We start from the raw sequence: 24157 nt of genomic DNA, 5'->3' as shown, positions 1-24157 counted from the left end.
GGACTTGCTCAGGCACTCTCTCTCTCTCTCTCTCTCTCTCTCTCGCCCTCACGCTCTCTGCGCGTCGGTTAAATGAACAACAAACAAATGTTGAGTGCTGATCAAGAGTTTTGTGCAAGCAATTTAAGGTTGCGAGTCGCGACTCGTGTCCCAAATATAGCAGGCTTCATTCAGTGATTGAAGTTTCACAGTATAGAACCGACAGTGAGCGCTCCGAGCGAGCTGTGCAGCTGTGGTAACGTTATTAGTCTGCAACCACGGGCGTGTTTTTCCATATTCAAATATTAATTTTCACCTTCAAAATTAATACATATTCGAATGTAGAATATTCATAGACAGTCCTAATGCATACTGAACGGATAGCCTACACCTTAGCTATTTGCAGCTCCCTAATACAATGGTTTTCCATTTGGACCCACAAACTTGCTTAGTTGCAAGCACATAACAGTTATAGGGCGACGTGTTTCCATTTTCAAAGTGTTTGACAATATTTCAGCAGTCAAACATTTAAAAGATCCTTTGAAAGTTTAAGTTACCATTCTCGTGAAGAGCAGGTTGCACTCTGCTAGTGGGGGAGGGCGGGGCACGTGAACTGCAGCATCTCTAGCAGCACAGAGCTGCCCGTGGCCGCCTGTCTATAAATAACGCCGGGGGAAAAAAAACTATCGGCGAACGCGCAGCGGTGTATCGGCCGATTCCGATACACGTAAAAACTTCAAATATCGGCCCGATATATCGTATATATATACATATATCGGTCGATCACTAATTTCCACTGTTACGCTGATGACACTTAATTATATATTTCATCACGACCAGATGAAAACACTAACTCATCTAAAATGACAGAGTGTCTCAAAGATATAAAATGCAGGATGACGCGTAATTTCCTGCTATTAAATTCAGATAAAACAGAGGTATTACTTATTGGTCCAAAAAACAAAACCTCTTACAATACAACTTTAATATAGACGGATGTCCTGTTACTCTATCCACTACAGTAAAAGACCTGGGTGTTATACTAGACCGCAACTTGTCTTTCGAAAATCATATTTCATATGTTACAAGAACAGCCTTTTTCCACCTTAGAAACATTGCTAAGCTACGTAACATGCTATCTATTTCTGATGCAGAAAAATTAGTTCACGCATTCATGACCTCGAGACTAGATTACTGTAATGCTTTATTAGCCGGTTGTCCTGCATCCTCAATAAACAAGCTACAGTTAGTACAAAATGCAGCTGCTAGAGTTCTTACTAGGTCAAGAAAATATGATCATATAACACCGATTTTATCATCTCTACACTGGTTACCTATTAAGTTCCGTATCAACTACAAAATACTACTACTAACCTATAAAGCCCTAAATGGTTTAGCTCCTATGTACTTAACGGACCTTCTCTCGCCCTACAATCCAGCCCTACAATCCTTAAGATCACTAAATTCAAGGCTTCTGGTCATTCCTAGGATATCGAAGTCCAGTAAAGGAGGGAGGGCGTTCTCGCATTTAGCTCCAAAACTCTGGAATAGCCTTCCAGATACGGTCCGAGGCTCTGACTCGCTGACACACTTTAAAACTAGATTAAAGACGCATCTCTTTAGTCAAGCATTCACATAATGCTTACCTTTTAGTCCTCTGTTATGCCATACGGAACCGTTTGCCACTGAAACTGCTTAACGCACCAGTGGGGCTCGACAGCCTTCTAAACAAACGGGTCGGCGCGTATGGTTGGGTTGCGGAGAGTTTGGGTTGCGGAGAGTTTGTGAGATAGTGGTTTTCTAACACCGACTCCCGTATAATGGAAATCATTATGAACATCAGCTATGCTAATTATTTCCCATCTGCCTTTCTGCTGTTATCTCGGGACGCTTGTCCCGAGAAAAATGGCGTTCGTCAGGTCCAGTTTTGTATCCAGCCTCTCACGGGGATTTCGGATGCCCTAACGCCTGTGATGAGAGGACCAATGCCTGTGAAGAGACGACTCAACGCCTGCGATATGTTATGGCGCCGTTTTATACATAACAAACAATATTTATATTTAATATTTATATTTAAACAATATGAATGTAAGCCTGAGGAGAACTGGCCCCCGACTGAGCCAGGGTTCTCCCAAGGTTTTTTCTCCATCCAATCTGATGGAGTTTTGGTTCCTTGCCACTGTTGCCTTGCTTTTGGCTTGCTCAGTTGGGGTTATTTAGTGTTTAGCAATGTTGTTGATCTGTGTTGTACTACTTTCATGTTATCACTGTGAAGCTGCTTTGATACAATCTGTATTGTGAAAAGCGCTATATAAATAAATGTGACTTGACTTGACTGTTGACTTCACTGGGTTTTCAAGTGGGCACCCCACTTCACCGGTGTTTCATCAACTAGCCCACGACACCTCCATGAGGCTTGGCACTGGAACTAGTCCTGGAACTGCTCCCTCGGTCATTCAGGACTATATATATATATATATATATATATATATATATATATATATATATATCAAAATATAAATGAAAGTCAAAAATCCATTTTTAGTCATACCAGGAAACAGATCCGGGTCAAATAGGTTATATGGACAATTGTGTATAATTGGTTCAAAGTTAGAGTTGGAAACATCTTCAAAAGAAAATTCTTTTTTCCATTTAAAGTATTATTTTTAAAGTAGGCCATTTACATTTTACAATACATATTTCAAAGTTAAGGATTCATTATTCTGATATGTACATTGCATTAGCTTGCATTGGATAACAGTTGATTAGTTTAGTTTTGACAAAACATGCTACATATTTAACATACGAGCAGAAACTGTCTAACTAAAGCTTATTTGATGTCTATTTTATAGTAAAAACTTTATAATCTATTTCGTCTGTAACAGTAGGCTATGCATCTGTACGTTCGTTCGTTCACATACCCGATTCATATTTAAACAGTCTTTTTGTTTTTACAGATCAGAATAGAACAAATCGCATTTAATATTTAAACAGTCTTTGTGCAGTTTACAGACACTATTCAATAACACGATTAGAACAAAACACTTAAGAATAAATGACTTACATCAGCTGCATCTGTGTGCTCCTCCTCGAAATGAAACAGGTAAGTGAGGTAATTTTCCAGGATTATTATGATAGTATTATTCCTCACAGCGCAGGAACACGAGGTAAGGTTAGATTTGTGAGAAACTGGATGATTATCCAGCTGATATATGGGCGTTTTCATGGCTTGCCTCAACAATAGCGTTTGAATAGCGCACGCTCTCAGTGGGCGGGGTCACATTAACACGTCATAAGCGATAATTAGGAGAAAGGAAAAAGACTGACATCTCTTTCTTTTCATACAGATTACATCAACTGAGAATAGTTGCTTTTTTATATAAATTACTTCATTTAAAGGGTAACTAAACACCAAAACAACTTTTTTTAGTTAATGATCTGTAAGAATGGAGCTTCATAAATGCTGGTTATTGATTCGAGTAAATTTTTTGACAATTGAGTATAAAGTCTTTTGATTTTCAAATATATGGTGTAAAAACGTCTGAGTGCTGCCCTCTTCAGGTTAAACGGAAAGCTCCTTCTGTAGGGGTACTCTCTGACGTAGGGAACTCTCTGACGCCACTCTGTCACGCCCTTGGTGCGAGCTCACCACGCCCTTGGCAGCCCCTGGTATAAAAGCATCTGGTTCCATCAAAACTACTGTAGCGAGTCAGGAGTTGGATTTATGAGTATTGGAAACGATCAGGATAGCATATATTAACATCTAGTTAGCATAAAATTTATATAGTTAAAGATTATTTTTGAAAACGATCAGGATAGAGTATTGTTGCATCTATTTAGCATAGCATTATATATATTATTTTGTGTAGCTAGTAGCATAGTACAGTTAGGATAGCTTCAAGTTAACATAGATTTATCAGTGTTTAGTACAGTGATCAGGATAGTAACGGAATAGAGGTGGACATGGGCTTCTCCACACAGCTCCACACGCAGTGCCAAACACTGCTCCTCCTGCATGGACTCCTCCACCGCAGCGGCGTCTTGATGTGAGTGATCATGGATATTTTAATCACAATTTATGGTTAGGATAAATTTAATCCTCTGTGGTCGACAAACGAGCCGGCGCATTTTGCTGGATTTTTTCACATAGCGGCAGAATATCAATATGAATATATGCCCACAGAGCGTGCGCTATTGAGATCAACTCGACGACAAAACTCATCAGATGCCGGTCGCGATGCGGGAGTTAAGATCGCAGTTTGAGCCAGCGGCTCGAATGGATTTGGCCCTGTGTCTACATACAATTCACCCTCATCCACTTCAGGTGAAGGTGAAGGTGAGGGAGAAAAGTCCTCGACTTCAAATGGCCGCTCTGTTGCAAAGGCAGCTACTTGCGTCACTCCAATCTCTCTCTATTTTAGAGGCTGACAGCAGCTGTCACTCACAGCGGGTCTCAGGTGCACGCCCCCTGGCCCCCGCTGTGGTCTGCCCATTTTTTCAGCATTTTTCAAATATTGCTAGTGGGTGGAGTCAGGCTCTGACCAGGGGTTTAGGTACCCTTTAAAAGAAGAGAACTTCAGCTTCATAAAGAGAAATCTTTCGTGTCTCTGTGACAAGTATTTAATGAGTTACAGTTCATTTTTCGGACGCGTTTCAGAAAGAGTTTTGCGGAGACACCCTGTTTATTTTATTTATTTTACAAAAACACAAGGTTTTGATGTTAATAAGAGTGTACACAAAAAAGAAGACCCTCTATAGTTTATAATCATGTATTGATTTTATTTATATGACAATTAATGACTGAGTATTTTAAGTCTATGTTGCAGCTGTCATAATGTGGGTTTTGTGTGTTTTCATTATTATTGGGTCCCCGTCTATTAATCATCCCAGGTGTTTCTTATTTCTCACACCCCTTTGTTATCTTGTCTAGTTCGTTCGTCCTTGATTATTTAAGCCCTGTGTTTCTGTTCTGTCTTTGTTAGTCGTTGAATGCATGTATGTTACGTTGGCGTTTTTGATTCCGAGTCCTGTTCCTAGTCTATGTATCCTGTTCTGGTATTTGTTAATAAAGCTACACTGCGTCTGGATCCAGCCTCAGCACAATTTCTCCGCACAACGTCACAGCAGCTATGTGAAAAAAAAAAAAAACGATCAAAACGGGGGATGCGTTTTTGGTCCTCAGGGGGACGAAAGGACGAAAAACCTGACAAACATCCTGAAATACATCATCTGAACAATGTTTTGAGGTGTGGTAACCATAGTATAAGTGGAATAATTGACTCCGGGCCCAGAGTTAGTTATTCCTTATATCCACCACCGTCAATCGCCATTACATTAAATTAAATAAAATCTGAATCATTATTGCATTTTGATGATTCCCTAATTATTTCGATATATTGATGGTCCTTGGCAGTATGAATTCTAATTCTGATTAAACTTGTTTGCAAAATGTGAATAGCATTTATGTCTCCAATGAGTAGTCTATAGTCCCCATGAGCCAAGATTGCAGCACACAAGTCATGTATTTCCAGGACTGAATTTGCTAGATAAGCAACTGCTTTTAAGATGAATGGGAATGCTAATAGATGGCTTCCTCCAAATATTGCACATGTATTATTGGAGATTTTTGCACGTTTAAGCAGACAGAAGCTGTACTTGACTGTACATGACTGGAAATACTGCCCAGAGGGATTGATTCAAGTGTTTACCTTGCGAGTGCTCTTCCACATGTACTTCATATAAGCGTAGGTGACATGAGGGTGGGCGGTGGGCAAGGGATGGTCAAGCTGTTTGGAGGGATCCACACCGAGTAGGAGAACAAGCGTCTTATGGGCTAGTGCCTGAGGAACACAAGATTTGACATTAAATCTCAGAAATTAAAAGTTTACCATGGTTTTAGTTGCTGCTAAAATTTAGCTGCTTTGATACAATCTGTATTGTGAAAAGCACTATATAAATAAATTTGACTTGACTTGACTTGACTTTTAAAAATGTGTTATTGCCATTTGCCAAACTATGTTAGCTAATCAGGCTCAGGTATAGTCTTAACATTGATCTTTTATTTATGATGTTTCTAAAACAGATGTGTGTCGGATTGCAGGGGGTTTGTGAGTTGATGAAAAGCAAGTAATTAATTAAATCATACAAATTGTATAAATCAAATAAATATAATAGGGCTGCCAAATTATAAATAAATAAGTTTAAAATAAAAACTATTAAAATAAATATTTACTAAAAAAGATTTTATTTGTTTACCTGCATGTCATGTGACCATTAACTGACATCACAGAACTGTGAATGTGCAAATACTAAATTGTTGCTAAATTAACTTAAAATCTCATGGGGGTACTTCATGACAAAGGGGGTCAGATGGCGAAGAAAAAAAAAACAATAAATGAAAAAGCTAAATGTCTACTTATGTCTCTAAACTGGTGCAACGATAAAAATAAGATGGCAAACATCCTCAAACTAAGTGAAGTGTAAGTTCAAGCCCCCTTTAAATTTTGTTGCTGTGTGTTTACCTTATGAAACCTTGCAAGATCTATGGGTAACACTTTACTTGAAGGGGTGTACATAAGACTGACATGACACCTTCATAACCATGACATGACATATGTCTTGAATATGAAGGAGGTTTCATGCATGTTTATGACAACTGTCATTAAGTGTCTTTTGCTCAATGATGACATTTTGAATGCAAATATGAGATTGTTTAAGATGTCTTTGTCATGACAACTTGACATAAAATTAAGTTAAACTGTCATGTGGTGGGTTTTGACATTAGCTGTCATGAGGCCATTATAACTGTGTCATGAATATTTTTCGTGACCTCAACTACAATGGTACTAATTAAATTTGTCATTAAAAAGTTATAATGGCTTCATGACAGCCAATGTCAAAACCAACCACCTGACAGTTTAATGTTAGGTTAACCAATAAAGCTATGTGGTTTCTTAAGTTTGATAATTAATCTGCTGTCATGTGTATGACAGGTAATGTCAAGTTGTCATGACAGACACTGAGAGATTTTGATGAATTGGTTTATGTCAAGGTGTCATAACAAAAGACATCACAAACAATGTCATATTTGCATTAAAAATGTCATAACTGAGCAAATGACACTCAATGAGAGTTGTCAAAAACATGCATAAAACTTCTTTCATATTCATAACATGTCATGTCATGATTATTAAAGTGTCATGTTAGTCTTATGCACACCCCTTCAAGTAAAGTGTTACCGGTGGTCTAGCAACTGATCCACGTTGTGCTATTCTAAAATAACTATAAACCATGGTTTATAGGTGCATATTACTGTAAATGTACTGTATAATATTTCCTTGTTGGCAAACTTTCACATCAAAGCTCAGGATAGTCAAAGCTCAGGATAGATTTATTTAAACATGACAACAATGACAAACGTAGGCATACACATAGGTACAATACAAACATCAGTTTTGTGCACAGGTTTCATTTTAGCTCTAGGCTCTAAACTTTGTGCCACATTTTGAAAGACATTTAAACTTCCACAACTGAGTTTTTTTCTTTTGTGAATTTGAGCTTTGAGCAATGATGTTTTATGCGTTACATAATGAATTCAGTTCTAAGCTTGTGATTGGATATGACACTGTTGTTCTTACTAGTCTTCCACTTTTTCCACAGAGGCTAGCGTACTTCAACCACGTCCTCATGTCTTCATGTGGACTAATGACCAGGGAGCGCACCATCAAGATCCTCTGCCAGTCCTCCACAATACGCTGGCAACCCTGAAAAAAATGCACATTTTTAGCACTTACATTTATAAACTACGCTGAAACTTGAGTTGGTTAGTTTAGACTTGAATTAAATGATAAGAAATTGGTAAAGAGCAGCCGACAGCTCTAAAGATGGTTTGTTTGCCTTTAATTTAAGACGATTTGTTGACAGAGAGATGAAAACTTTTTGCCATTACCAACAGACATAGCTTCCATAACCAGACTTGACTATTTGGAAAAAGTATGGGTTGGTGTTTAGGTTATAAATTGGGCAGTCCTTGGCTAGAATAAACTGTTTCTACAAATGACATTTAGGGTTGGATAAAGCTGAAAGCTAAAAGCTGACATTAGAGCTGCACGATCGCGATTCTCCCATGACAGATAACTAAACGAAATAAATACTTAATACTTAAAAAAGTAATTTACTAGAGGTTGACAAATTGTTAAAGGGTGCAGTCTATTTAAATGTGTTTTAATGATTTAAATGAATTATTTATTTTAAAAAAAAATCAGCTTGAATGAATGATTCAATGACTCACTCATGAATACTTCACTTGTTTCATTACTGGACGAATCAGCGATTTTAAATAAATCTCTTGAACAAATTATTAAATTACAAATATTGTTTTTTTAACAGTCACTTGTGGTCACCAAGTGGCATAGTGATGCAATCAATGTAATCGCTATTTAAAGCATCAAGTACCTGTCAAAAGGTGATTCGCTCTATTTTGAACACTACCATAGACATCAGTGTTTTTTATCTGAACTGTCAACTTTTATCCCAGTACTTCTGAGATCATTTAAATATTTGTAGAACGGAAATAACTGTTTACTGTTATTGAAAATACTGTTTTTGAAACTGTACTATACATGACAACTGCTTTCTATGGGACAGTGGCAATGCCAACACAGATCTGAATGATCCACTGTGATTTTGTTAAAGGTTTAATAAGTTTGTGTGGGTGTTTGAATCAAGATTCAGATTCTTTAATGATTAATAGTGCAGCTCTAGCTGATACCGATGAAAAGCTGACTGTACATTAACCCTACTAAAACAACTGATCACAGTGTTCTGTGCCTGTAATTCTCCTAAACTTGAGCTGAACAATTAACCGTTGACTTTGTTTGTCAATGATACATCAGTTCTGCACTCTTACACCTTTATGAATTAATGGAAAAGTCTGCAGGTTTGCATCATTAGTTCACATTGGAAGAAAACTAAACGAGAGGTATTCCGGATTTCATGAAAGGAGAGCTCGACTGAATACAGAGAGGCCTTAAAAACTGCTAGGTCTGCTTATTTTTCAAACTTATTAGAAGAAAATAAACATAATCATAGGTATCTATTTGAAACAGTGGCTAAACTAACAAAAAAGAAAGCTTCAAGCCCAGAAGTGTCCAAGCAACACAGCAGTAATGACTTTATGAATTTCTTCACTTCTAAGATTGATAATATTAGGGACAAAATTATAACTATGCAACTGTCTACTACAGTATCGCATAAGGGGGTGCATTGTTGTCTCCCTGAGGAAAGATTTGGTTCATTTGCTGCTATAGGAGAGGAAGAATTTTGCAAACTCGTTAATTCATCTAAATCAACAACTTGTATGCTAGACCCTATACCGACTAAACTACTGAAGGAGATGCTTCCAGAGGTCATAACTCCTCTTCTTCATATCATTAATTCGTCTTTGTCACTAGGATACGTACCAAAAACCTTTAAGCTGGCTATGATAAACCCGCTTGTTAAAAAATACGCAACTTGATCCTACAGAATTAGAAAATTACAGGCCAATCTCGAATCTGCTTTTTCTGTCAAAGATACTGAAAAAAGCAGTATCCTCACAACTGTTCCTTTCTTGAAAGAAATTATATCTGCAAGGATTTTCAGTCAGGATTTAGACCACATCATAGTACCGAGACAGCTCTTATTTGCTCTTATCATCTGATCGTGGTTGTATCTCTCTATTAGTGTTACTCGATCTTAGTGCTGCATTTGACACATAGGATGCATAGCTTTGCATAGGTTGAAAAACGCTGCGAGAGTCACGTGTGCTTCAGTGTGGGTGTGTTGTAAATAAAACCGCATGTGTCTGCCAACTCATTCACACAGAGAAACGCAGTATTCATATTTAAATAGTGTTACTCTTGCGTCCAGATACGTTCTCAGGTACCGAAATTTGCCACCAAATGATTTATTGTAAATGTAAAATAATTTGGTCGGTGCCATTAAAAGTACAGAGTTCGGTACCCAAGTGGTTCCCTACATTTTTACAATAAAATTAGACAGTGTGCAAATAGCCTATTAAAGGGATACTCCACTTTTTTTGGAAATAGGCTTATTTTACAAATCCCCCAGAGTTAAACTGTGGAGTTTTACTGTTTTTGAATACATTCAGCCGATCTCCGGTTCTGGCGGTATAACTTTTAGTAAAGCTTAGCATACATCATTCAAGTGGACAAGACCATTAGCATTTCTCAAAAGAAAATGAACAAAGAGTTTCAACATTTTTTCTATTTAAAACTTGACTCTTCTGTAGTTACATCGTGCACTAAGACCGACGGAAAATGTAAAGTAGTGATTTTCTAGGCTGATATGGCTATGACGCAGTAATGATAGGCATAATGGTTTTCATTGGGCGTAATGATATGACGCAGCGCCTGAAAATAGTCCCCCAGCTCGGTAACTTCCAACGTGACCGGGACTAAGTTTGTGTAGTTATGTTGACGGAAGGTAGCCTATTTTCAGGCGCTGCTTCATGTCATTACGCCTGCTGCTCTCATGGTATGGCAGTAACGTTTCTTGATTATTAAGCAGGAATGAGAATACAGTTCCTAGCCATTTCAGCCTAGAAAATCACAACTTTAGTCGTTCTTAGTGCACGAAGTAACTACAGAAGAGTCAAGTTTTAAAGGGTCACTTCACCCATTTGCATTAAGCTTTGTATCTTTAGAAACCCAGTCATATTTATGAATGGTCATGGTTTATTCTCTTATTTTCCCCTGAGATGGGAGAAATACTCCCCCGTGAGAGACGCGAGACCGGCGTGTGCCTCACAGGTGTCTTTCATTATCACTCACAGCACCGTATAGGCAAGTATTGTTGTGAAACATAGTCGGTTATGTCTTAAGTGAACGTAAACAGTTGAAAAGAAAACGTGCGTGTAACAGTATGTTGGATATGTGTATATGTGTATGGATACGTGTAACAGTATATATGGATATTCTTTTGGGTTTCGCTGTCCAATATTTGTAAAAAATTAAAATGCAATGAAAATACAGGTATTACTCTGTATTGGCAACAGAGCATGTGAGCGGAGTGGAGCGGGAGCGAGCGGGCGGATTTTAGACAGAGCGCAGAGAGTCAATTTTAAAAGGACGGAGCGTCGCCCTATTTCTCGCTCCAATTTCACTCCACTCACACCACAAGTCTGACTCCATGTTTTCCCCGCCTGGCTAAAGAAGCTTCCATTGTGTTCAGCATCCCAAGGGGGTATGCGAGTGCAGTGAGGGTTTTCTCCGTAACCACTGCATGAGTCTGAAGCCTCAGACATTGTCCAAACTTGTGTTCTTGAAGGTGAACTTAAAAGAACTGTAGATAAAGAAAGCAATTCGTTTAACAACATAAGCCAATTTAAATTGTTATCCACGTGCACTCTGCGCAAAAGTTCAGTTATACAAATGTTGGCCTAATAGTTCATTTAGCCTACTTTTAAATACTTTGATGTAGCCTACAGTAGGCCTATAGCCTATATATATTTAGGACCATTGATTTGTTTAAAGGGTTAGTTCACCCAAAAATTCTGTCAGTATTTACTCACCCTCATGTTGTTCCAACCCCGTAAGACCTTCGTTCATCTTCGGAACACAAATTAAGATATTTAAGATATTAAAGGTTCTCTAAGCGATGTGGGGCCAAAACATTTTTTGTCACATACATCAAACGTCTCCTCACTATCGGCTAGCTGCCTGTCCCCTAAACACACTGTAAAAAAACGCGGTCTCTGTAGACACCACAGGCTCCACAAACGGCAACAAAAACAATCATGTCTCACCCGGACCACGAAACCTAACAAACAGTGTTCCAGCCAATCACTGGCAAGAAGTATTTGAGGGTGGGTCGAAGTGTGTGAAGGAGATAGTGTGTGTGTGAAGGAGATAGAAGCATCAGAGGGAAGTTTGAAAAATGGCCGACACACGACCAAATAGACGTCGTTCTGAAGAACAAATTAAAAAGAAGAAGGAGTCGGATAAAGAACGTGCGAAGTTCCGAATTTACATCGGTAGCAAAGCTTTTGAACGATGGCAAGAACTCCGGCGGCAGAAGGGCTTCCAGTCCGACATTCAGGTTGCTCTGTTTTTGCTGGACATGTGGGTAACGTTAAATTGTTTTTTTTTCTTCTAAATTGACGCTTTATTTTTGCCAAACCCACACAAGGATATAATTAGCTAGAACTATGCACGTTCACAATTATTTCAGGAAGCACGGAAGGGAGGGGGAGGAGATGAGATGCCGCGGAGGGAGGGTCTAGCTAGCCTCCGATTTGTTTGAAAATATTCTGAACGTCAACAACACCCAGGATCGCTCAGAGAACCTTTAAGATCGCTCCTGCATACTAGTCCATAGGCTTCTTGAGGGAATGACTCTTGCTGGCCTCCAAAAGTCATTAAAGACATCGTTAAAATAGTCCAAGTGACTACAGTGGCTCAATTTTAACTTTATCAAACGACAAGAATACTTTTTGTGTGCAAAAACAAACAAAAATAACGACTTTATTTCAACTATTCACTTCCTTCTCTATGGGCCTGTAGTCAGTTAACGTAGTGTGATTGCGTAGAGCTACGTCACATGTAGGCTCACTATTGGCCGACGCTGGTCATGTGTGTGATGCGTGTGACGTACAATAACAGAAGCTTACGCTATTAAACTAGTAACCTGACTCGAGGCAGAGGGAGAAATAAACGAATAGTTGAAATAAAGTCGTTATTTTTGTTGTTTTTGCGCACAAAAAGTGTTCTCGTCGTTTGATAAACTTAAGATTGAGCCACTGTAGTCACTTGGACTATTTTAACGATGTCCTTTAATGACTTTTCGAGGCCAGCAAGTCATTCCCTCAAGAAGCCTATGGACTAGTATACAGGAGTGATCTTAATATCTTAAATATCTTAATTTGTGTTCCGAAGATCAACGAAGGTCTTACGGGGTTGGAAAAACATGAGGGTGAGTAAATACTGACAAAATTTTCATTTTTGGGTGAACTAGCCCTTTAATTTTACAGCATTTTTGTTGTACAATTGATATAAGCCAGTTTTAATTTTAATCGTGTGCACTGTGCAAAAGTTTAGTTATCAAAATGTGGGCGATTTAAGTGGAGTGCAAAGCAAACTGCATTGAGCGCTGAGCAATAATGAGCGAAGCGGCCTGATGTGGCTTTGAGCGGCGGAGCAGAGGGGTGAACAGCTCCATGAGCGAGGAGCTGAGATTTTCACGCTCCACTCCACTCATATGCTCTGATTAGCAAGCACTAAAAACAAAAGAATCAATATCGGAGTCATTCTGGAAAAAGTGGTATCGGTGCACGGTTTGCATCATTGAATCATTTTCCTGTTATCACTGTAAAGCTGCTTTGTTTGAAGCAATCGTTATTGTGTAAAGCGCTATAAATAAAGGTGACTTGACAAGGATAGAGGGAATAACACTGCTGTCACCTGCAGCCTCTCCCACCACGTTTCCCTGATGATGTCCCTCCTTTCAGGAACCAGTTTATACTGGATCACCTCCTCTAACTCAGACAGCATCTGACATGACACCATGGCCTATAAGAGAGAGGTAAGGAAAGAAAAAATCATAGATTAGAAATTAAGTTCAATTATCTCACCCAATGTGAGATTATGTGTGTGTGTTCATTAAGCTGAAATACTGTAATAGTCGTACTATGTAATAGTCTTTCCTGAAATGGTCTTTTCCACACATCCTGAACAGCACTCTTATCAAAGCAGTTTGTGTGCAATTAAAAAGAATTAAATCTTTTTTTTTTGAGTTGAATGATCATTTGACTTCAGCTTAAAAAATCTAATGTATTAAGACTGAGGTATATGTTCTTACCCCATATGCTCTACTGTAACTCTCTCCAGCCATGGCAGTGAGCTCAGCATCCAGTAGATCTCTGGCCTTGTCGATGCACTGAAATCACATAAACACACAACATTATACCATTGCTGAATGTTTTATTTAAGTTGTTTCACAGGCCTTTTTTCAGTAAGCATACATCTATGAAGTAGGTCGTTGACTGCATTGCAGTTATTTTAGGGTGACCATATTTTGATTACCAAAACCCAGGACACTCGGCCCGGCAAACAGATACTCAAATAATACTTGAAGTTTATTCTAAGATGCCTTATTAATTTCAATACATTCAAAGTAGGCTATGCCTCCTCTGTATGGATAGAAAATTGTTATATTACAAGACACATATTCAGAGGCTTCTCAACATGTTTTATTATGAAAGGTTTCAAAAATAATGAATGAAATAATGATAGAAATAATGTCTCTTCTGTATTAGGAAAAATAAATATATAAATAATAAATAACTAAAAGAAATACCTCCAAATTGAACAAAAATAGCTCTCACAAACTGACAAAAACAAACTAACAAAATATATTTATATCTTTAGTTTTCTTCCTCTTTATCCCGTTTTTCTTCCTCGTCCAACTTGATTGCCCATCTATATCTTTCCCAGCAGTTTTTTTTTTTTTGAAAACCAGGACATTTTAATCACTTTATAAAAAACAGCCAGGATGACCAGGACAGGACATGAAACAGGACATGTCCACAACATGATATGTGAACATTAGATGAACCTAGATAAAACCAGACAGAATAGCTCTGACCACACGAACTGAAGGGTTGAAGTGTAAAACTCTACACAATGGTAATTACAAGCTTTTCAATCCACACAACATCAAAATATATAAATTTTTATAAATATTGGGCAATATAAGCCACTTTTATAGAGATTGTTTTTATAGCTTAAAGCTATTAAGATGTTTTTCATTATACCAGTTTATTATTCATTTTATTATTGTTGTTATAAAACATTTTTTTTTTTCCTGTGTCATGAACTTATAGTTAAACTCTGATGCTATTCAAGAGCTGTTCACTTTTCATTAGGGCAACTACATTAAATGAGAATTTAAGAGCTTGTATCAAATGAATTAAGGATGAAGCTATGACATTTTCTTCTGTGTAGATATGTGCAGTTATAATAAACTTTATGAAACTTAATTATTGAAACTATGAATTCAATAATTAAGAGCCTGCAATATTAATATTGTTCAACATATATAAAGTATATTCAGAAATATCTATTATTATTTGTTTCATATTTTTTTCTAAAACATTTATGGAGGAAAGTGTGGGCTGATGGGCTGAATTTTAGCCCAAGTCAGGGCTGATGATTCTTCTCTTCTTGGGCCAGAAAGAAGACCTTCCAATAATAAAACTACTTAAAGCTGCAATCTGTAGCTTTTTGGGGGTTAAAAATTATCCAAAATATATATATTTGATAAAATACATAACCAGCCAGTGTTCAAAACTATCTGCTTGCCTTAGCTCGATTCAAAGCGATAAGCTTGTTACTGTTTTTAACTCCAGTGGTACTGGCGGATTTCTGCAGGAGATTCGAGCATGTCTTTGTGTCATTAGGTCACATCTGTACACATAAAGAAGGAGTCTTGGCTAGTAGGCTATATTGCATGTGAGGACGTTGAAGATGGAGATTTATAGCGTTTTCTCACAGCACTTGATATAATTAAACTTATCAATTTGATGGTGGATCCAGAAAGATTCAAACGACAATCACCAGCGACAACTAGAGATTCACCCGCTGTAAAATGCAAAAGACTTTGTTCGGACTTCGGAGTGGCTACAGAAAAAAAGAGACTGCAACCAAGTCATGCAAAAAAAAAGGATACATATTGGAAGGACATTACGTGTAGTCACACAATGCTGACTTTGTTAACATTAACAATTTGAGAACAAAGTATAATTTGCACGGTTTTGCGTGATATGATAATTTATAAGGGATTGTTAGTTTTAATCAGCGCAATTTACTGCAATGTCAGAACCAGAATAAAAGTGGCTTGTTTCTAACTAGTTCAGATTACATTTTCCGGTGAAAATTATTATGTTGGCCTTCCAAAAAGAATAATCTGTGATTCTGAATGACAGTATCCACACGGCACGGTGCTCACTCTCCTCAAATATTGGTGTTCATCCGCGCTGTGCAGTGTCGAGGGTGTTGAAGTACAACTCACGTAAAATTGATAATTCCACGAATAACTGCAATTGCAGATTTCGAGCAGAGATGGCTACAAAGAGGAAAAACTCCGGACAGCAGCTACAAAGAAAATTTTGCGCAAAAGTTGAGTTCTTTTCTGTAAACCTGTTTGCTTTGACCTCATATCTGGTGCTATTGCATTTATTAGTTTAATGTGGAATATTTAGATATTTAAAAACATACTTGTATTAGAGATTAGTTTAAAAACAAAAACTAATTATTCTTGTTAAGTAAAAAAAAGTTGTGGCACCATAGGCCAGAAGTTCTATAAAACCTTCCTCTTTTGCTATTGCACCCAGGGCTTTGTGAGTTCTTAATCCATGCCTGTCTGCTCAAGCTCTCTGCTAATTGTCTATTATGCTGCAATTTACGCATAAAGGGAGTGAAGGAGAGACGGGAGGAAGGAAAGTATATTCCCGACTTCATATCTGAGCTGCATGAGGACTCATCCAGGCACACGGGACTTTGAGATCGAGACCAGGAGATGATCAACCAAATAATGAGTAATTACAAGCACACAGAGAGGGAGATTGTCAAATCAGATGGAGACAAAATACACCTTCAGCATGACTACAGCCAAAGGTCATGTCTCAAGAGACAATGAGCAGTCTTCAATGAGGTACAAGGTTCTACCTTGCTGAACTGAGAATCACTGCGAAAGATGGAGTGAGGCGAAAGATCTAAAAATTTGAGTCAAAAGTCGAGATACAGCCTTATTAATTCACAGAGATGTGCCATTTCAGGATTCAAAAGTGACTACCGTTAAGTATGAATGTTATGTTATTGTCTAAGGGAAACTGATCAACCAACCAGTGTTGCTGGCCAACATTGCTGGGAGCGCGGGGGACAACCTAACGTGGGGTTAAATGTAACACGGACCTTTTGCATAGTTCGTCAGGATCAAGCAGGCTGTGTTTGCGATATTTTTCTCTTGCTGCCAGAAGACGGTCTCCCGCGAATTTGCGGAACATTTTGATTATATTTCGTGAAGATACTTGACAAAGAGTGTTTTGACACCATTAAAGTAAATTTTTTCATCATAGATTTTTTTGGTTTCTGAGTTGGGTGTATACGTTTCCAATTCTAACTTTATATTGCCTTAATCACTGTCTTGTTGGCTCAAACATAGCACCGTTTTGAAACTTGTCAGCAATTCCTAGCGACTGTTAGCTAGGCTTAAAATATGTAATACACAGTGGGGTTTGTTGTAACACAGTGTTACAAACAAGCCGCCAAGTGTACAAAGATAAGCAAATGAAAACGGAGCCTCACAACTTTTCAGGTTTGAGTATACATTTAACTTTGTTGGACTTCCACAAACAATGTTAATATTTAAAATGTTTAAAATGTAAGAAAAAATGAATGAAATTAATGATAAATTGTTTATTTATTAAAAATATGGCCTGTTTTTAATGCAATAAACCCTTAAAATTATTATTTTAAGCTCATTTGTATGATTATTACTGTTATTTGTATGATTTATACTGTACATTTGTATGATTATTACTGTTAACTCGTCTTTATCTTTAGGTCATGTTCCAAAAATATTCAAGCTGGCAGTAATAAAACCTCTCATTAAGAAACCGCAATTAGATCCAAATAACTTGGCAAATTACAGACCCATTTCAAATCTTTCATTTATGTCCAAAATACTAGAAAAAGTATGTGTCCGCTCAATTGTGCTCTTTTTTGCAAGAAAATGATATCTATGAAAAATTCCAGTCAGGATTCAGACCGTATCATAGTACAGAAACTGCGCTAGTTAAAATTACAAATGATTTACTTTTAGCTTCTGACCAAGGCCGTATCTCAATACTAGTTCTACTTGATCTTAGCGCTGCGTTCAACAATATAGATCATAAAATACTCTTGGATCGACTACAAAACTTCACTGGTGTCCAGGGACAGGCATTAAGCTGGTTTAGATCGTACTTATCGGACCGTTATCATTTTGTCTGTTTAAATGGGAAAAAATCAAAGATAACGTCTGTAGACTATGGAGTACCGCAACTTCCGCAAGGATCGGTTTTAGGCCCTCTGCTATTCTCAATATATATGCTGCCACTTGGTATTATTATAAGAAAACATGGAATTAATTTCCACTGTTACGCTGACGACACTCAATTATATATTTCATCACGACCAGATGAAAACACTAACTCATCTAAAATGACAGAGTGTCTCAAAGATATAAAATGCTGGATGACGCGTAATTTCCTGCAATTAAATTCAGATAAAACGGAGGTATTACTTATTGGTCCAAAAAACTACTCACAAAACCCCTTACAATACAACTTTAATATAGACGGATGTCCTGTTACTTTATCCACTACAGTAAAAGACCTGGGTGTTATACTAGACCGCAACTTGTCTTTCGAAAATCATATTTCATATGTTACAAGAACAGCCTTTTTCCACCTTAGAAACATTGCTAAGCTACGTAACATGCTATCTATTTCTGATGCAGAAAAATTAGTTCACGCATTCATGACCTCGAGACTAGATTACTGTAATGCTTTATTAGCCGGTTGTCCTGCATCCTCAATAAACAAGCTACAGTTAGTACAAAATGCAGCTGCTAGAGTTCTTACTAGGTCAAGAAAATATGATCATATAACACCGATTTTATCATCTCTACACTGGTTACCTATTAAGTTCCGTATCAACTACAAAATACTACTACTGACCAATAAAGCCCTAAATGGTTTAGCTCCTATGTACTTAATGGACCTTCTTTCGCCCTACAATCCACCGCGTTCCTTAAGATCACTAAATTCAAGGCTTCTGGTCATTCCTAGGATATCAAACTCCAGTAAAGGAGGGAGGGCATTCTCGCATTTAGCTCCAAAACTCTGGAATAGCCTTACCGATACGGTCCGAGGCTCTGACTCGCTGACACAGTTTAAAACTAGATTAAAGACGCATCTCTTTAGTCAAGCATGCACATAATGCTTACCTTTTAGTCCTCTGTTATGCCATACGGAACCGTTTGCCACTGAAACGCATTTCCGCGACAGTGGGGCTCGACAACCTTAGTCAAACGGGTCGGTGCGTATGGTTGGGTTGCGGAGAGTTTGGGTTATGGGGAGTTTGTGAGATAGTGGTTTTCTATGTCTCTATCCTTGATATTGATCCATAATAGAAGGATGATTGGATGAGGGATGGATGTATGGATATCTGTCTATACAGATGCACAAACAATATCAAACTATACAAATAAAATTGTACTGAATTAAGTGTGTTACACACAAGTGTTACAACTAACCCCTCTGTCTTTTACAATTAAGCCCACATATGGGGTAAGTTGTAACATTTGCACTTCTGTCATTTTCAGTGCAACTGTACAAAAATGGTAGGTCCTAGAAAAAAACTTTAAATGTTCATTTGTAGCAGAGATGTGTATGTTGCTTGTGTAAAAAAATATTAATCTAACCTAATTATTTATTAATTAACTGAGCCAAAACAAAAATGCGGTAGGTTGTGCCCCGCTCTCCCCTACATATACATTGTCCCCTAATTGGGACAACGTAAATATTTTCAGTGACTCCTTTGCACGGTTTCCAGATGTTGGAAGTCAACAACTTATTTTTGGAGATGATTTTAATCGTATACTCCACCCAGTACTGGGCCAATCCAAAGCCACTTCCAGGGCACTTAGTAAATCAGCTTGATGTGTCAATGAGTTTCTGCAAACTTTTGGTATGTTTGATGAATGGAAATATAAAAAAACAAAACCAATGCAATATTCTTTTTTTTTTAGCAGCTCATCAGATCTATTCCAGGATTGACTTCATCTTTATAAACAACAGAATGTTACCATTACTTAGATAAAACGTTAGGCAGCCATTGAACAACTGAATCAACACTGAACTGACTTCAGACTACTGAAGTTTTTTGACAGCATATATGAATTCAGTTTGCATCATTGATCATTACTTTCTGTGTTTATTAATACAAATCTGGTTTTAAACAACCTGTACAGTATAAAGCGCTATATAAATAAAGGGGACTTGACTAGAAACAAATGTGTTCACATTTTTAAGACGATGCTGCCACAAATACACAATCATTTCATATTCTCCACAAAGTGTGTGCAGGCTTTGATCTTTTGCAGATGCTCACACATTTTTTTTCTGCTATCTATCACCATAAACAACTTTTTGAAGTATTAAATTGATTGAGTTATCGAAAAAAAAAAAGACCTTGTGATATGCATGAGATATGCACATTGGTGATATTTCAATCATTTCAATAGATCATGCAGCTCTATAAACCAAAATGACCTGCTCTGACCAGAAGCACAGTTTCATCTGGATCTCATCCTGTGAATGGCTAATTTCCTTTCCAGCATTAAACTCGAATCATGCTGGGACTGCGTTTCATTAAAATAACCTTTGTAACAATGTCCTCATGAGTAATAGAGCATGTGGTATGACATGATAATATTGATAAACACAAAGAGTACGTGTCTGTGATGTTCTCCATGTGTATGATCTCATCTCTCTCTCTCTCTCTCTCTCTCTCTCTCTCTCTCTCTCTCTCTCTCTCTCTTCTCTCTCTCTCTTTCTCTCTCTCTCTCTCCCACAGACATTCATTTTGGAAAAAGGAACATTAAATCACCACAGGGTCCAAACATTAGACAAGTAATTTTATGTGCAGACTGAGGGTAGCCTTTGACCAATATTACATAACAGACACAATGCATGCCAACGTTTGTGAACCTCGTTTTGACTGATCAACTTTTCCCTTCATCTCCCTCCTTGTTGTTTCTTCCATGTACAGTGAGTTTTAGATGATGGAAAAGTTTAGAGGTAATAACATTTAAAGGAGGGGTTGACTGCTTTTTTTCTTTGCATGATTGTGTTTATGGGGTGCAATATAACATGTATTCGTGGTTTTTCTTTTTTAAAACGTCTTATTTTTCATAAATTTCACCTTTATTGTAAGCCGCGCTCTCCTCTGTCCCATAAACGAGCGGTTGACTTCCTGAGTCTATGAAACCACACCCTCAGAAACAGGCAGTGGGCTCAGATTGGTTAGTTTAGACCAGTGTGTTGTAATTGGCTTAACTGTCGCTCACGTTGTCCGGAAGGTTAACGCCCATTACCTTTACAGGCAAAACGTGCATGCCAAAAGTCCAACCATGTAAATAAAGGTGACGATACAATGGTCGATACTGTAGTGTCAGTTTGAGGCAGAATCAGACTAAGAAAGCGGCGATAAAGAGAGTCAAGCAGAACCTCACCACACACGGCTCTTACTAAACGTTTCTGAATGATAATTTGCTACATTTTTTAACTTTATACACTTTTGTTTTACACAATAGCATCTGATTGGCAACAATAGCAACTGACTGGCTACTAACATTATATTCAAACAGCGTGGCATTAGTTTACATTCTTGATCAAATCGAAAATAACGTCATAAAGCATATATACATGAAAAATACGACTAAAACATTAGTACTTATACAAAATTCAGGTCCATAATGTTTGTACGCATTTGTCGTAGACACAAAATAGCATAACTAGAAGCTTATAGTGGCTATAAAGCCAACGTTGGTATTTGAAAATAAAAATAAAACACAAGGCTACTTCTGGAATTAAACATGCAAATAGATTTAAAATGATAAAGTCTTAGCCTAGTTACAGGTTGTGGCCAAACAACTGCTGCCTCTGGTTTTAAATTTGGAACTGCTTCATGTTTTAGTAACAGTTTCTTGTTGAATCCGGTGTTGAATTCGTGGAGATTCTGGAAGCTGTCTTCCGTAAAATGCGCAGCACAGAGAGCTAAATTACGATAGTCATTTTCAGGAACATAATCAAACATAAATTGTATCCATTGTTGACGAAGTACAGCGTCCGTGGGAAGCTCAAACACAGAAGCTGACAAACATAAAGTGTATCCATTGTTGACAAAGTACAGCGTCCGTGGGAAGCTCGAACACAGAAGACCACACACTCGCCGCTTAAATATGCGAATGCCATTTTCTGCATACTCCGGAGGGAGGGGTTGATGCAAATGTATGGGTTAGTGACGTCTAAAACCCAGCTGTAGTCTCAATCGAGTCGTTTTTGTAGGCAATATACTTACTGATTTTTAAAAGGCGATATCTCTGCTTATACTGAACTTTCAGCGCTGCAACTTTACAGATACTGTTCATGCACCAACAGCAACATTACACAATATTTAAAATCAAAAAAGTGAAATCGCAGTCAACCCCCCCATTAATAACTCTCATTAGTTGTTCATTATGTAGTACCTGTTGAGCCAATGAGAAGAGATCCTGATGTAGAGCAAGCACTGCCCTGTAAAAGGCTCCATCATGGGTGTCTCGTGGGATCATACAGGTATACTCTTCCATACTGTCCCAGTGGCCTGACAAACACACAAATAAGCACATTTTATATATATTACATAACTATTATATCTGCTACAAAATAATAAATTTATAATATAAACAAATATCTGTATGCAATATCTGAGAATCACATTCCTAGCAATGTGGAGGTTTTAAAAGTAGAAGAATACTCAATATAATATCCAAATGATTTCAAGGAGAAAATGAGTATGATGAAACCACAGTAAATGCAAATGTATAGTTGTGTGTTCTCAGGTCAAAAGTAACAATAGAATCTTGTTGCTTCATTAAAACATATCTTCTTAGAAATTACTTGAAAATGAAAATTCACTTTTTGTGGCTGTTGTTAATTTTACATATTTCATATGAACTCACCTCCTTCAAGTTTTGTATGAGTTTTGTATGAGTCAAGCATGAGTTTTTATTATTACAGGTAAGCAGAGACAAAGACACCTACTTTAGGTCTTTACATTTAAATAAATATTTACAATTTTCTTTTGGGGATTTTAAAACACAATGTTAATATTAAATGGAATACAAAACATGAACATTGCATGACTGTATTATATTTCTGTAATAACCAATATTCAAATTTGAATGGCCTTCAAAGCACTTACATTAGGAAGTTGCCTTATTGCTTTATATAACCAACTGTAGTTAACATCTAGCTTAATATTGCTGTGAATATATAGTATTGTCAGACTTGCAATTGGCTGCTGTTGCTGTCTGACATCAAGAATGTGTTGTACCTTTGTGCACTAACCCCTTGTCGCACCCCAAACAAAAACTCTTTCCTCCCCTCACCCAGTCCCCATGCTGCAGCTGCTGCCATGCGGGCCATCTTAGCTTGAGTCTCTTCACTGACCAGAGTCCACTCCTCACAGCACTGCTGATGCAGCTGACCCCTGACAAAGCAACAAGAGAAGAGAATGAGAAAGACTGACAGAAGTGGAGGAAGCAGCCTCACATAACCAGAATTTTCAGAGGTAAAATCTGATCCACAATAAAGCACATTGTAAAGAACATTGGAGATTACAATGCATGCTCATTGCCAACACTCTTCTAGTTTGCACACTTACAGTAAGACACACCAACTAGTAGCAGACAACACAATATGTATGTTACTTTTCTGTGAAAATCAAGGTAAAAATAAGCATAAGCGCTTCCTCCATGATGTTTGACAACATTGTCAAACTTAATCCACTCTCCCACTGCTATCTGTGCGAGTATGAATGAGGAGGTTTCATGGAAATTTTCATTCAGAATAAATAAATAAAATAAAGTTGCATCAGAGTCGGTAAAACGCATTTCAAAAATTAATTTGAATCATCACTCAAAAATGTCCCTTACAATATTTAAGCAAAACACTCTTAGTAAATAATTCTTTTTTTTAATTGCATTACTATTGGATACATCTTTACAGATGCTATCTACTCAGTCACTGACTGTAGTGCATGACTGTAGCTTGTGGCCAGGAGATAATGTCATCAGGTAACATCCAACCTTCACCGGGTGTTTCGACCCTGAACCACAACACCATCCAGTTGGCGGGTCGGCAGTGGTGGCCAGTCACTGCCCACCTCCTCCTGGCCCCCAGCTCAACTCCTCCCTTCTATTCCAGAGCCAGCAAGATGCTCTTTCTGCTGCCTCACCCAACCTACGGACAGCTGCCTCTCCCTTCCTGCTATACCCAGAGCTGTGAGTGTCTTCCACACCGACTGCGCAG

General features: G+C 37.8%; 1 protein-coding gene across 1 annotated transcript in view; it reads right to left on the bottom strand.

The window, feature by feature from the left end:
• Nucleotides 1-24157, bottom strand: part of mtor (mechanistic target of rapamycin kinase) — a 277311-nt gene that overhangs the window by 125664 nt on the left and 127490 nt on the right. Inside the window, exons 31-36 of the mRNA XM_039678643.2 lie at nucleotides 23236-23336; nucleotides 22333-22448; nucleotides 13837-13914; nucleotides 13440-13547; nucleotides 7617-7742; nucleotides 5688-5819 (exon numbers count right to left, since the gene is read on the bottom strand). Of these exons, the coding sequence (XP_039534577.1) occupies nucleotides 5688-5819; nucleotides 7617-7742; nucleotides 13440-13547; nucleotides 13837-13914; nucleotides 22333-22448; nucleotides 23236-23336 (661 nt within the window). The remainder of the gene's footprint in view (nucleotides 1-5687; nucleotides 5820-7616; nucleotides 7743-13439; nucleotides 13548-13836; nucleotides 13915-22332; nucleotides 22449-23235; nucleotides 23337-24157) is intronic.

The sequence above is a fragment of the Pimephales promelas genome, chromosome 14, assembly GCF_988280905.1.
Source record: "Pimephales promelas chromosome 14, fPimPro1.hap1.1, whole genome shotgun sequence".
NCBI lineage: Eukaryota > Metazoa > Chordata > Actinopteri > Cypriniformes > Leuciscidae > Pimephales > Pimephales promelas.
Note: the sequence above shows the minus strand (reverse complement) of the source record. Positions and strands in the feature narration are given on the sequence as shown.